The following is a 15,879-nucleotide window of genomic DNA, read 5'->3' on the forward strand; positions in this document are numbered from 1 at the left end:
TACATTTAAGAGACAACTGCAGAAAAATAAAACTGACTGCAAGATATCATTTAGCTGTTAAATGTTAACACTTTGGATGCAATCTTCATGTATTCCCCACATTCTCTCCTACGTTACATTAATTAATTAACATTTTCAGTTATAAATTTATTATTTGGAAGCTTCAAAGCTGCATGCATGAAGCCTATAAAAATTCTGGCATTAAAAGCATGAAGTTATCTGATGAAAGAAAGTTATATTGTATTTTAAGTTTGTTCTATTACCGTAAATTTTTGTCTGTCTGTTGTTTTACACCGTCAGCAAGTTGGAAGTGCTCAAGAAGCCATAATCTTTTATTTTACAACAAGAAACAGTTCAGTAATATTGACATGTTCAAAGCATTCCTATTAATCAAAACAAATGTCCTGATACTTTCTTCATTTAGAGAAAACCTAATTCAGTTAATAAACATGTTAAAATTGCACTTAAAACCATTTTTAGTTCTAAAGCTGTTTCCTTCTACTGTTTCATGAAATAACTGATCATAACTTCATCTATTCTTCTATTTCAATTGGTATTTAAAGGCAGATAGTAATAAATCAGTGATAGCAGAAAATGAAAACCTAATCAAAGTAAGGCTGTACTGTGTATGCATCATTAGCCTATGACACTACAGAGAGTTTTCTTAATTTACAGATGGCCAAATTTATTCCATATATCATACACCAAGCAAAAGGTTAAATCTTCCATAAAGGCTTCTGCAAATAGGATGAAAGACAATTACAGAGTGTATACACAGGGAATGAACATAAATATACATTTTTTTAAATTGCAGTTGTAAGTCATTTTAAAGAAATTATTTTAGTACCAAAAAAAAAAAAGTGGTTCCATCTAAAGCCAAGCTTGGAAGACAGGATAATTCATGTTAACCCTCTTCCTCACCTCCCTTTCATCCACAACAGCTCCAAGTAACAGCACGGCTACCTTGGGGACTGCCCAAAATGTGTAAAAACCCTCAGACTTCTTTGCTGTCAGCACACCAAAGGGGTTTTTCTCAGCTGCTATGTAGTTCCCCATCATGCTAGATATATTACATGAAATCTCCACCCTTCTCCCTGCTTAGGAATACACAGAAAAGAAAAATTAAAGGGCTATTCAGAACCTGCTCCTGTTCAATGAGGGTGGTCTTTTACACCCACCTAAGCTCCAGGCAGCTGATGTTTGTGCAGCGGCTGCAGTAGATTATGGAGTTTAAACGGCAAATACAAATTCTTATCTTTGTTATCTATTAAATTTTCTGATATAAATCTTCACCGTTTCGACCCAGTCTGCTACACTGGCATACTGAGGGAAGATTTAGTCTCTATGAAGGTTGAATACAGAGCACTGTAAGCAGCACAGCCAGGCCCTAGTGGGCTGAGTGGTACCTGCAGCTCAGTGAGCATCTTTAACTGGTCCCAGACTGCCAGTCACGGTAACAGGCAGCTCACACTCACTACACAGTCTAAGCTTACATTTTAATTCATTTCACAACATCACTTTTGTTTTCTTTCTTTACTGGCCTTCAGATTGAGTGGTTTTCCACTTGAGAACTAGAATAATGGAAGTCTTGGGTGAATACATTTTTAAGTTATGACAATCCTTGTAAGAAAATCCTCGGTAAGAAAAACAGGCTAAGATCTTTTGGTTAGGAATAACAAAACAAATGCTTAAAAAAATTTTAAGGGCCCATAATCTCACTTGTAGCAACTACTTAATTTAATAATAAAATTGGAGGTAGATCACGGAAGACAAAACCATCAAAGAGAATAAAAGCAGTACAAACGTTGGCTCACTGGGGCTCAGAGAAAGCACGTTTCACTTTTTATAGAGGACTATGAAATACAAACCCCTGCATGACTAAACATCAGAGAACTCTAAGAATAATCAAATATACAAAGTAGTTTTCACATAAGCAACCAAACTACAACTTTTCAACCAGAGAAAAAAGATGACAATGAGGAGCACAGGAGTGAAGCCTATAAACCCACAAAAACCACTATGATAGTACATAAAGAACAAAGGTTTGGTTTCCCTTCCCAAAGATGAATTAACATGCATCAAGTGAAATTAGCAGCTAGCACGTTCAAACCAAACAAAAATGACAGATTCTACACAAGGAATTAAACTGTGAAATTCTTCTTCTGTGATGTTGCAGGTGTTATAAGAGTGCATGCTGACTCAAAGACCTTTTGACAAATTCATGGAAGAAGAATCTATCACGGGCTATTAAAGACAAAATTCCCTCATAAAACTTTCTGCTAAGAACATCTTTAAGCCACAAGCCACTGCACGCTGGCAGATATCTGAGGGAGTTATCACTATATATTTTCCCTGCTCTTACAGCAAATGCCTAGGGAAGAGTATAAATCACTGTAGGAGATAAGATGCACCAGGCATCCCTTCGCTTTGATCCAGCACACAGCCCTTCTTCACAGCTGGCTCCTCCGCTGTCCCCAGACAAGCCCTCCACCTATTATTTCTATACATTCCAAATATAAAGACTCAGAGTTCTGCATAAGAAGTGAATCAGATGTGCTGCATTCACAGTGTGCCAGTATTCCAATGATCCATCCATATACTGTGAAGGCAGCCTACATTTATTCTGGTGAGGAGCGGGCTTTTTGCATGTAAATTACTTTATTCAAAAAAAGTCTTCAAAGGAAGAAGTCAGAGGGAGGGAAAAAACCTATCCTAGAATGGAATAAATTCGCCTGATCAGTGCAAAAGGGTTGCTTTCAGTAGGAACAATTTCCCTCTGCCACACCTTCTGCAAATGGGATAATATTTCTTAGGGCAGCGTTTTATGAAGTCCTGACCTTTATTTCGGGTTTAAAGCCTCTTATATGAAACACATCCATGCAATTCCCCAACAAGGAAATTGCTAAAGGAAAGCTAAAATTATTACTACTTTGGCCAAGTGTGTATATATACATATATATGCACAGAAGACTGTATTGTATGTTTCCATTTAACTAGCTGGAATATGTTTGAGGTAAGTGGGTGGGAGTACTTACCTGAATAGTAGTCCCTTGGCCTGGCAGGGTCAGTGAAGAAAGAAACACCACCTAAACATAAGAACAACGTGTGTACTATTAGAATAAAATCATCACATGGTGTTTTGTTATAAAATATAAAAATAGAATCTGAAGTCCTCTTTCTTCTAGTATCTGTTTCATAACTACAAATGTGAAACCACAAGTGTCTATGAATCTTTTTTGCATCAGTTAGATAATATAGTATTGGTAAGCTCGTATGTTCCAAGTTTTATGGTAGCGCGCAGTGTTTAAGTGACACATCCATGTCAACCAGAAAAATGCAAACCCGCTTAACAAATGTTCTCTTGAACTTACAATGAATAATTTCTGCACTGAGATTGTGCCTTGATAAAAATGGGCTAATGCACAGAAAAGTGAGGATTGGAATAACACTGCACTGTTTCTGCTTTGCTACAGGAGGAGAAAAAGATCACTTTTTGTACTGGAACACACTTTCCCTCAGGTCTTACTGCACAGCAGCCTTCAAGTAGCAGGATACCCACACCACATTTCACTAACAGCACCGTGGGTTTTATCACAGAATCCTAGAGTAATACCTTTTGGAAGAGACCTGAAAAGCTCACTTCCCACTCAGAGCAGGGTTACCTAAGAAATCAAACCACACCATTCAGGGCTTTATTTTATTAAGTATTGAAAACATCCAAGGATGGAGACTCCTGGACCTCCATAGGCAGAGTGATGAGATGTCTGACTGTTCTAACAGCCATTGAACAGCCCCTCCACCACAGAAACATGCAATATTAACATTTAACTCATGTGACACTTGGTCTCTTCACGCCAGTGGGGTTGGAAATATGATGCTTTTGTCTCTTTCTACTTAAAACTGTTAGACATACAGGATTTACAGACTGTACCACCAAACTGCAACAAAATCTCTAGTGAAAAGCATACACATTTGAATAAATAATTTCCCACTCTAAAAACACCACATCCATGGTCAACTTGATGGTACTCAACATATAAAGTAATCTGATACAAAATCCAAATATTCATACAATCAAACCCAGCACAGCTGCCATGACAGGGCTTAGACTTACAGTTAAAATACTGAAATTTATGGGAGTGTTCATATAAAAGTCTGCAGGGCTGCATTTAAAATGACTGTTATACTACAGATGTTTCAAGATACACTTTTTTCAAAATAAGTATTACTACAATATGAAAAGCTGTAGTTAACACGTTGTTGGAAAGCTTGAGAATTCTGGTAACCATTTCTCAGGCATCCCACCACCTTTTTCAGACTGTAGGGACTTACACTAGCATGGATGCAAGTAGTAGAAATCAACATGGAAATACATTGTGTTCTGGCATATTTTATGGCTTCACTGCAATTCATTCAAAGTGACATTTTCATTGATATCTTATGTGAAACATTTCACTCTAAAGAAACATTTATAAAGAACAGGAAAAGCATTCCTCTAAATAAAAATATCTGAAAGACATTTACTGATTCTTATCATCCATATTTAAAGCAAAAAAGATTATTTTTTTTCCTGCATTAACTTTAATAACCAGAATATTTTAATTGGCTATAAACTTGCTGGAATAGTCCAAATTTCTATATACAAGACTTATTTGTAAAGTTCAGTAGGTGCCTCATGCAGATTTGACAAACTGAACACAACTCTGTACCTGCACAGGCCTTCATGATCTTTTTCAGAGGGCCCATAGTGTACATCAATCCAACAAGAATCCCTGCCAGATGCCCAGCAAAAGAAGTCCTACAAAAAATGAAAGCTTTGTGAGTGACAGGAAGGAATGATTGTTTTTGTAGGGATCCATAAGGAGGGGGTGAACATGGAATTTGTTGTAACCGAGGAAAGTCCCTGAGACCAAGCATAGAGAAATGACTTGCTCGCAAGGGCATAGTGTCACGTTTTCTTTGTTCATAACTAACTTAAAATTGGTACATATAGACAGTTACAGAAAAGCGTCTAACAAATATCACGAAGAAGCTGGAAACTAATTGGAGAGATCATGTTAACTGCTTTTTAAAGGACAGAATATCATTTCAAGACTCAAGCATTTAAAGACTCAGTAAGGTAGGAAACTAGTTTTAATCTATAAAAAAGTAAATCCACAGAATTATGCTAAAATACCTATGTAGAATCTACAAAAACCATTTGCAGTTTCAAGTGAAAGCATATATGCAGCACTTCACTGTGCTATCAGTACAATACTACTATTAGATTGAGAGAAGCATCAATGCAGACTCACGGCAATCTTGGTAACAGAGTGCCTTCAAAATCAAAGGGAGTGAAATGATGAGTTCCAAATTCTTTTCTAGGCATACCAACAATGCATTAAAAAAAAAAAAAATCTTGTATTTGCATATAGAATGAAAAGGCTCCAGAGTCTTCTGAGAAATCGCCAACATCAGGTCAACCCAAATTCCCCAAATTCCTCCTTTGACATGGCAACAAGCTTCATGGAAAAGGAGAACAAGCGGATGTCATGCATGCTGTAAGAACACAGCGTTGTCTCACAGCGTTTGTCAAAGAAAACTTAAAAATCTTAATCTCTAAAAGGACACTCAACAGACCCATAAGTTTTGGCAAGACTGATTTAATACTTATCAGTGATTCATTATCAAACTTTGGATGTGAATCAAGAGAATTTCTGCAAGAGTCTATTCCAATTATTATTTACAAATGACAAGCTAAGAGAAGCTGTAAGGGTCACTGGAGATGGTATCATAATTGACAAATCCTTGACAAAATGAAGTAGTGGTTTGAAAAAATAGGGTACAACTCAGTAAAGACAAATACAGAGTTCTGAACTTATCACAGAAATCATGAACTAATAGGAGACCTTCAGGACAGAACCTTGGGCACATTGAATTATACAGTAAAGCACAGATTAACATGTCACAGTGCTGCAGAAAAGACAAGTATTTTACTGGAAATATGTAAACACAAGCGCTATCTGGAAGTAAAAGGAAGCAGCCTTCCACTCTACTCAGCAGTGGTCTCAGCTGGAGACCTCTGCCTACTTTTTGAATTCTGTACAAAAAAAAGAAGAGTATCAAAAAAAATTAAGAGCCCACAAAACAATAACCAAGAAAAGCCTGAAGGGATCACAATCTCTTAAAAGTCTATTGAAGAATGCTCTCACAGACAGAACAATCTTAAAATATGGCAAAGATTGTCATTGATAGGAACGAGCGCACACTCCACTCTCTGTCCACAGAATAAGGAGTAATGGACGCAAGTCATGTAAGCAGTAGATCAGATGCCCCAGAGGAAGGGAGAGTTCTCCATCCAGAGGCCCTCCCAGAGCCTCCTTGCCTTCAGGGCCCATTCTCTCCCATGTCTGCTTTGCAAGGGAAAAAGGGAAGGCTACAAAGACCTAGTGGAGAGTAATTAGAGTTTTACAGTGATGATCTTTAAAAGTGTGTTAGACCAAATGTTGATAAGTATGAATTAAATATACATACATATATTTGAATACAAACTTATAAGCATTTGTGCTTCTGATGTTCTCACTCAGAGCGTTTATGCTCAGGTCAGATTAATTCAGATCCCAAACAACCTCTCCTATTTTATAAAAAAAATTGAAATCCAATTTAAGTAAATTACATAAAATAACTGTTTTAAACAAGCCATTAATGATGTTCTACTTACATGCCTTAGTCCAAAGTGGATACTCCCATTTCCAATGAACTTGAATTTATCTGAACCATTAATTGCCAATAACTCTTCAATGTCAATCTTCTTGACATTTTACTACATTTTTACAGTGAATTTCAATTTTCAGTAGGTTGTCTTTTTAAAAAATTTGCATAATTATTTCTTGCCTCTGAGGCTGTTGGGAGTTTAATCTGCAGACATTAAAGTTAACAGCAAAACTACAACTGTTTCCACAAGGCAGGATTATATGCAAAATTCAGAACGGTGGATTTTTGCTGAAAATAAACTAACAGTTTATAAAAAGCACAAAGCATTGTGTGAGGAAGTCATGTTCAAGCACATATTGCCAAGGCTCCTTTCACTGGTATTATTAGTTTCACTCTTCTTTCTTGTCTAATCCAGAAACCTAAGGTTGCTCCTACTTTCTGCTTTTTATAAACAGTAAATAATTCTTGATATAATTAAAAACTTCTAAAATATCAGTGATACAGCAACCTCCATTACCAACAGATCCCAAAATAGGCTTTTATAAGCAATATCTTCCCTGGAATGTATATTTCACCAGGTAAAGACAGTCTTACTTTTCAGTTTGATTAATGAAGAACCATTCTTGTGATTGCAACACGATAAACTATTGCCTTTTTCCTGCTCATTAAATAAAGAAAAATTAACAGGCACTTTTTTTTCAACAGTACAATTTTCGGTTTCTATAATACAAGCTGAACTTGAATTGGAATAAAAACAGGGTTCTTGACTTATTAAACGGCGTGTTATTTTCTCTAAATGTCAATGGGCTTTATCAATATTAACTAATGTTCTGCCTGGAACAAAGAAATTAAAATGATGCCTCATTTAATTTTTTGTTTGAAAATGTAGATATCCCCAGAGATCTGATTTATCTCAAACATTCACTTCATACTAATAGCAATTATGCAAGATGTCTAAATACCGTTTCCTGCAGAAATTCGCCATCAGGCTGATATGCGCACTAATTCAGAAAAACCTTCTAAACTGAATTAATTATACTTTTTCATTGGGATGTGTGATTTCCATGAAAACCGATATCACTAGAAGGTAAAACCATTTGAACTGCCTTTGTTTTCCATGTATGAGAGATTCTGGCCCAATGTTCTCATAGAGAAGCTTGTATTTTTACATTGTAAAATTTTTACATTGGAATTTTTACATTGTTCCAGGACCCTTACAATGAATTCAAGCAAATTCCTCACTGTTGGTGAATTTATCCAGAATTGTTTCAACCACGTGGTGTCACTGACCTGACTCAACAAATGAAAACAGAGCAACAAATTCACACCTACAGCTTCTCTTCTGTAACTTCTTCCCAATGGCGGAGCCCAAAATCTGGGAGGCATTATTACTCACGCACACAATTCTACCACAGGATGAACATTTTTTTTTAGACCACGGAAATAAAATCCATGTATTCATACGCGGTGTATTTCCAATTTAACATAAGCACAGTTCACTGCAAGTGACAATTTGTACACATTCCTACAAAAGTTATTTAATCCTTCTTAGAACACAGGCCATGTAGCCCATATTCTGTTCTAGGTGAAGTGAGGTGAAGTGAAGAGGGTTGTTAGCAGGACAATAGCATTAAATTTTCAGAGGGCAGACTTTGAACTCTTCAGAAGGCTGGTTGGCAAAGTCTCATGGGAGACAGTACTTAAGGGCAAGGGAGCCCATGAGGGCTGGGAGCTCTTCAAAAAGGAAATCCTAGCAGCTCAGGAGAAAGCCATCCCCATGTTCCGGAAAAAAAGGCGGCAGGGGAGAAAGCCAGCTTGGTTGAACAGAAAGATCTTGAGTGATATCAAGAAGAAGAGAAATGTTTATGGGCTCTGGAAGAGGGGACAGGCCTCTTGGGTGGACTACAGGAGGGAAGTGAGATTGTATAGCGAAAAAATCAGAAGGGCTAAGGCTCAACTAGAAATCAGGTTGGCAAAGTCTGTGAAAGATAACAAAAAATCTTTCTATAAATATATAAATAATAAAAGGAGAGCTAGGGAGACCATACAGTCCCTATTGGATGCAGAAGGAACAACAGTGACAGGGGATGAGGAAAAGGCTGAGGTACTTAATGCCTTCTTTGCCTCAGTCTTTAATTGTAACGAAAGTCGTTCCCTCAGTGTACAAACCCAGGAGCTAGAGGAGCAAAATGAGGCTCCCATAATCCCAGAGGAAGGTGGTCAGAGCCTTGCTAGCCCGACTAGACTCCCACAAGTCTATGGGGCCAGATGGGATTCATCCAAGGGTACTGAAGGAGCTGGCAGATGTGCTGGCCAAACCCCTTTCCATCATCTTCCAACAGTCCTGGAAGACTGGAGAAGTTCCACTGGACTGGAGGCTGGCTGATGTTGTGCCCATCTACAAGAAGGGTCGCAGGGAGGACCCAGGGAACTCCAGGCCTGTCAGTCTGACCTCAGTGCCAGGGAAAGTCATGGAGCAGGTGATCTTGAGTGCTATCATGAAGCACATGCAAGAGAACCGGGTGATCAGGCCCAGTCAACATGGGTTCACAAAAGGCAGGTCTTGCCAGACTAACCTGATTGCCTTCTATGATAAAGTGACTCGGCTGCTGGATGAGGGAAAGGCTGTGGATGTGGTCTTCCCAGACTTCAGTAAAGCCTTTGACACAGTTTCTCACAGCATTCTGCTTCGGAAACTGTCAGCCTCTGGCCTGGACAGGCGCACACTCTCCTGGGTGGAAAAGTGGTTGGATGGCCGGGCCCAGAGAGTGGTGGGAAATGGTGTGAAATCCAGCTGGAGGCCAGTGACAAGTGGGGTTCCCCAGGGCTCAATGCTGGGTCCAGCCCTGTTCAATGTCTTCGTCAATGACCTGGATAAAGGCATTGAGTGCACCCTTAGCAAGTTTGCGGACGACACTAAGCTGGGTGGAAGTGTGGATCTGCTGGAGGGTTGGGAGGCTCTGCAAAGGGGTCTGAACAGGCTGGATCCCTGGGCTGAGTCCAATGGCATGAGGCTTAACAAGGCCAAATGCCGGGTCCTGCACTTGGGGCACAACAACCCTATGCAGTGCTACAGACTAGGAGAAGTCTGGCTAGAAAGCTGCCTGGAGGAGAAGGACCCAGGGGTGTTGGTTGACAGCCGACTGAACATGAGCCAGCAGTGGCCCAGGTGGCCAAGAAGGCCAATGGCATCTTGGCTTGTATCAGAAACGGCGTGACCAGCAGGTCCAGGGAGGTTATTCTCCCTCTGTACTCAGCACTGTGGAGACCGCTCCTTGAATCCTGTGTTCAGATCTGGGCCCCTCACCACAAGAAGGATGTTGAGGCTCTGGAGCGAGTCCAGAGAAGAGCAACAAAGCTGGTGAGGGGGCTGGAGAACAGGCCTTATGGGGAGCGTCTGAGAGAGCTGGGGGTGTTTAGCCTGGAGAAGAGGAGGCTGAGGGGAGACCTCATTGCTCTCTACAGCTACCTGAAAGGGGGTTGTAGAGAGGAGGGTGCTGGCCTCTTCTCCCAAGTGACAGGGGACAGGACAAGAGGGAATGGCCTCAAGCTCTGCCAGGGGAGGTTTAGGCTGGACATTAGGAAAAAATTTTTCACAGAAAGGGTCACTAGGCACTGGAACAGGCTGCCCAGGGAGGTTGTTGAGTCACCTTCCCTGGAGGTGTTTAAGGCACAGATGGACAAGGTGCTAAGGGTTTAGTGTTTGATAGGAATGGTTGGACTCAATGATCCAGTGGGTCTCTTCCAACCTGGTGATTCTATGATTTACCAGTACTAAAAAGCTTCCCTCAATGCAAATTAAACAAAATTAAATAAGTAAAAATCAACTTGTTTTACACAGCCCTATAGAGGAAAATGCCATTGCTTCTTAAAATGGAAAAGGGAAATTTGTTAGTAATTATGTAACACATTGGGAAAACAGCACAGAAGAGCAAAGCTAGTTTTGACAAAATAGTAAGACTATAAAATCGTCCTCATCATGTAATGCCACTCTAGAATAATATGGGGGTTTTTTTAGTTGGTGGTTGTTCTTAGCCCTTTTATTCCCAAGGGACAGTTCTCATCCATAAACAGTACGATATGCAGTCCAACAGTAAATCTGACTGATAGACAGTGATGAGGCATTGATGTCCCTAAGCATTAAATAACAGAGAAATTAAAAAAGGAGATGAAATAGGAAAATAGACACAGGCGAAGGATCTCACAAGGTTAAGATTATGAAACCTATGCAAAATATTTGTATTCACAACAAACTTTCATACCAGGGTGGAGGCTGAGAAGGGTACAAGGCAAAATAACCAAAATTTATAACCAGACTTGTCAAAATATGCCTCACTATTTCTGACAAACTGAAAAAAAAAAAAAAAAAAAAGTCACAATATCACACCTCAACATTTCTGAATGCTGAGAAAACACCCTCTATCCTTGTCCACTCCTAACTTTCCACTCTTCCATTATTCTCATCCTTTCTTACCCAATTTTTTGAAAATTATGTTTGAAAAAAACCTGTTATGTCCAACTTCCAAGCCTAAGGTGCCTTGAATACCACATACAGTTCTGGAAGAGGCACAGAAATTAAACATAACTTTTCACCTACCTGACATCAAAGAAATAATCCCAAGCGTTGCTATAAAAATACTAAATCTCAATATCCTTACTTTATGGAAGGCAAAGATTAGAAAGATATTACAGGCATTTTAGAATTTCCCCATAACAAAAACATTAACAATAAAGAAAAGAACTAGAAGATACCAGCAAAACCTTAAACGTCTCCTGACTCACAAATAAAAGTTTTCAATAGCCTCCATATTACTTTTGAATCCTTCACTGGTTAAAGACTGTTCAGTGATCCTGATACATGATTCCACTAAGACAGGTCCAAATTTTTCACATCTTTCTGACTGGAAAGAATTTTGCTTCAATTACAGACCTCTTATCTATTCAAAACTAAATTATGCAATATCATCTACAAAGGAACACCACTTAATCAGACACTTTATGCCCTGAGCATACAGATGAGCATGCATGAGCAATGCTTCAAGAGCTATAATTGTTATGGTTCATTTCAAGGCAGTTGGCAGTTACTAATTATACATTTTGCGTTCTAGGACATGAATTTCTGGAGAGTGCTACTTGATTTCTATGGCCCTTATGCTCATTTAAGTGCTGTGAAATTGTCCTATCAGAATTGCATGTAACAATGTAGAGGTTCTTTACATCAGGCAGCAGTCTAAGCTTCCCTAAAATTATGCAAAGGCTTTTGATGCTATTTCTGGACCTTCTACACACTTCCTACCCCAGACATTTCTGCAATAATGCAATTGAAACAAAAGCACTCAACCACTTAACTCATGCTTTCCCTCTCCAAGATACAGTATGATATGCTTATGGTTTTACTTCAAACATAGTAGTCTTTCATTACTCTTTAATGATAAACAGTACTATTAAACTTATCACTGAATAAAAACGGTGGTCAGCAAACCTAATGGTTTATATTTTTCAGAAGAATGTTTCTAATGCACTGAAAACTCAGAGTTTATACCTGTAATAATTTCATGCAAGTGATCTCTCAGCTCACATTTAAAACTGCATTTGGAACAGAGCGCTCTGCAGTTTGTCTTTTATTCTGAGATTCCTTGATGCAGTCAAATCAGACAGCAAGTCATAGAGCAGTAAAACCAGTGTTTAAAATAAGTAATATTTGAACTGTCATTCTGATCTAGGCATGTTCTACCCGCTATACCGCAGTACCTGTCGATACTGCTCCCCTCACTTGTTTACACCTTTCTGAAAAGAGGGAGGTTGTATATAAGCTGTGTTTTGGCAGTTTGCAAGACTGATGACTGTACATCACATACGTTCTCCAATATCATATCAGAAAATTACTGACTACCAACTAGAACTCCAGAAATCAACTGTCAAAGAGGAGAAAGTCACTACTCTGACAGAGGTAGGGACAGATGAACTGTGTTTTTGGAACCAAGCACACAGGAAAACTGAGGGGAGCAATCAGCAAGATTGAAGACAGCAAAACTGCATAAAATTAGCAGAATACTGGGTGACAGCTCATCATAAATTAGAGAAGTGGCTACAACAAATGGACAGAAGGGAAGTAGGAGAAAAATAGCAAGCAAAGAGTGGAATGCTGCTAATAGAGCCGTAGGCACTACAATATACAGTATTAATTTGGTTACTTTGCTGAAAATGTCTATCCTTTTTCCTCCTCCATCAACTTCTGTTATATTATCTCAAATCCTTACACTTTCTGGGTGCAGTATTTCATATGTTTATTTTGAAATGTGGTCAAACTAGAGGGTGTTAAGGGAAAAAGCAGCCTTAACAATTAGCTGTAGCCCTAATGCTCCATTTAGATGCTACCTAACACTACACACGCTTCCTCATACATTCCAAACTACTTCAGATAGCCCAGACCTCTTCTCCAAACTCTTAAATATTAAATGCACTCACCCTGGGGAGATTAAATGAATAGCCACCAGCTCTACCCAACAAGCATATTTACTGGATATCTGCAATCCAAGGACACTGCTGACTCTTCCTGGATGGTAATGGTTGTTAAGAACTTTCAATGCAAACAAGACTCCTGCAAACAAGAAGAAAACACATGAAGAGAGAAGTATGTTTGTCTAAGCAATAAAGAAATGCAAAGAACAACTGCTGACAGTTTCACAGCACCACAAAGCATAACACTGCATGCCAAAACAACAGTTCTAAGCTTTTTTTATCCATTGTTCCTTTCCAGTAATTAAAAAAGAGATTAGAAATGACATATTTGTATAACACCAATTCTAAGTTGCTTTTTACCTTGCCTACCCATTATAGCTATTCAGGCATTCAAAACTATACACATGTAATTTTAAAATGGGAGTTCTAGTTGAAATAATTGACAAAATAATTGAACTAAAAAAAAAAGCTCTGTGAGCTGAGAAAAAGACAGTACTGAAAACAAGACAGAAATGCATGTGAAGCTCAACAGTAGGCTCACATTCTGAATTAACAGAAAATCACCTTACATACACACCAGAATCACTTGTTTCTGAAAAAAAAGAGTAGATAAATCACCTTTAATCACACTAAATAATCATTTGTTTCTAACTGACTGAAATTGTTTTATCACGCTAGCAATAACCAATAGGAAAGAACCAATTCACATAATTTGCTGGAATAGCAGAGTTAAACATCAGTGCAGACATACTAAGTAAAAATAGGAAAAGGTTTCCCTCACCTTCTAACACCAAAGGACACAAGAGGTAACAAAACTGCTTAATCTAGCCAGCGATGTAAATATTGTTATTGTAGGACCAAATATAAATGGGAGTGTATGCACATACACACACATTCACACTATTTGCTGCTGATAAAACTAGACTTGTTTAGAAACTTACTAAGGGAGAAATACTTCATAGCACTAGCATAGTTTAAAAGTCATCTCTATCTAGTCTACCCTTGGCTGACCAGAACTTTTCAGCACAGCTTCAATTCTTACCACGTTTTTGCTTTAAGGTTTAAATGTCCCTGTCCCTTTGGAACTATCAGACCTAGTGTACTGTCAGGCTATCCCTAGGGGGACAAGGAGCAGGGCTGTTTCATCCATTGAAACTAAAATAAACATGAAAAAAAAAACCAAACACCACCACCCCAAGAAAACAACCAACAATCAGATACCCTGAAACTCTTAAGACCTGCTAAAGTGAATGGGCCAAACATGTCTACAAGTTAGCTCTTAAAAATATTTTATCAGGAAAATATTCATGTTTTCAACAGCCATTCCATATACACGCAACTTGCTCCAATTGAATTTACCTATACTGAAGATCAGAATTTTGAAGGTTTAGAAAGATGGATACTAATTCTGATGACATGAGGGCTTGAGCTTAAAGACAGCTGCTGAGCAACAGGGAAAAAGGCCCCAGGTGAGGCTTCTCTCAGCAATCACTCACACCTCTTTCCCACTAGCCTGAGGCAGGTCGCAGCTGCCCCATATCAGAGCAGTCTTTGAGCACAGATGGCCAAACCCCTCAGTGGAAAAAGGGTGTGTATCAGAAGAGATGTTCAGAAATAATAATCACAGTAAAGCAACAGGCTTTTCTACAACCCACCTAGCAAGATTATCGACATCAGAAAATGAAAAGCTTCAGATTTCAAGTAATCAGTAACATCAAACACAAAACATGGTTCTACTCAGATAATCATATTCTTCATGTTCTCAAATAAAGACAGTGCCGGTCACAAAAACATTAATTCAACCACATAACACTGACACCCAGAGTACATGCTTTAAATTAGAAAACAGGATAGCTTTACTGACATAACACCCACATATATGCATCCGTATTCTGCATTCAACAAATATTGCCATATAGTGCCTAGAAATATTAATTTTACATATTTAAATTGAACCAACCACGTGCCTTACCTGAAAACCCTACAGCACAATTCATTTCATATGAAGGATCATCCAGAATCTTCATAAACATAAATTCTAACACCATATAAACAACTCCAATCAGCACTGAAAATACTGCAATTATGTATGCAAACCATATGCTCCTCAGCTTTCTTTCCAGCATCATTCCCTTCCAAAGCATGGAAATCATGTTGTAATATAAATGCCAGTCATCTGCATGGTGGACAGGAGAAAGCAGTAAACGCTGCCAGTTCTTTCTGTAGAAGCCTTCATGTACGCTGATACAGACTTCAGGCAGTGGCCTCACAGGATTCAGAAAGAGAAAAATATTCAGTGCAAGTACCCCAAGGGTAACACATGGAATGTTCTGGAGTCCAACTTGTGAAATTTGATAAAGCAGCAGAAGCAATCCAGCATTGATTCTTCCCTGCCTTCGTTGCATTTTTACTTCTTATTCAAAGAAATGTGAAGATTATTCCGACTTCTACTCTTTTGTTCCAATTCGAAACCATACAAGTTCTGGAATTCTGAAAGAAGAGAGAGAACTTCACTATTATACACATACAGGGGTGTTTTCAAGCTCACTACTGTTACTTTTAGGCAAATTCTTCTTTTCTTTTAAATAAGACAAAAAAATTCAAGTAAGGAAAAAAAAAATTAACTGGCATAAGACACAAATATCATAAAATAGGTTTATACAGATAAATCGGACAAGCACACTGAGAAAAAGGAGCCTGCAATCTCTCTTTCATGTCCCTGGA

General features: G+C 38.6%; 1 protein-coding gene across 1 annotated transcript in view; it reads right to left on the reverse strand.

The window, feature by feature from the left end:
• RHBDD1 (rhomboid domain containing 1) overlaps positions 1-15,645 on the reverse strand; it is a 31,850-nt gene extending 16,205 nt beyond the window's left edge. Inside the window, exons 1-4 of the mRNA XM_069864690.1 lie at positions 15,128-15,645; positions 13,162-13,294; positions 4,710-4,798; positions 3,036-3,086 (exon numbers count right to left, since the gene is read on the reverse strand). Coding sequence (XP_069720791.1) covers positions 3,036-3,086; positions 4,710-4,798; positions 13,162-13,294; positions 15,128-15,560 — 706 coding nt within the window. The 5' untranslated portion in view covers positions 15,561-15,645. The remainder of the gene's footprint in view (positions 1-3,035; positions 3,087-4,709; positions 4,799-13,161; positions 13,295-15,127) is intronic.
• Between the last annotated feature and the right edge of the window lie 234 nt (positions 15,646-15,879).

This window comes from Phaenicophaeus curvirostris, chromosome 10 (assembly GCF_032191515.1).
Source record: "Phaenicophaeus curvirostris isolate KB17595 chromosome 10, BPBGC_Pcur_1.0, whole genome shotgun sequence".
Classification (NCBI taxonomy): domain Eukaryota; kingdom Metazoa; phylum Chordata; class Aves; order Cuculiformes; family Cuculidae; genus Phaenicophaeus; species Phaenicophaeus curvirostris.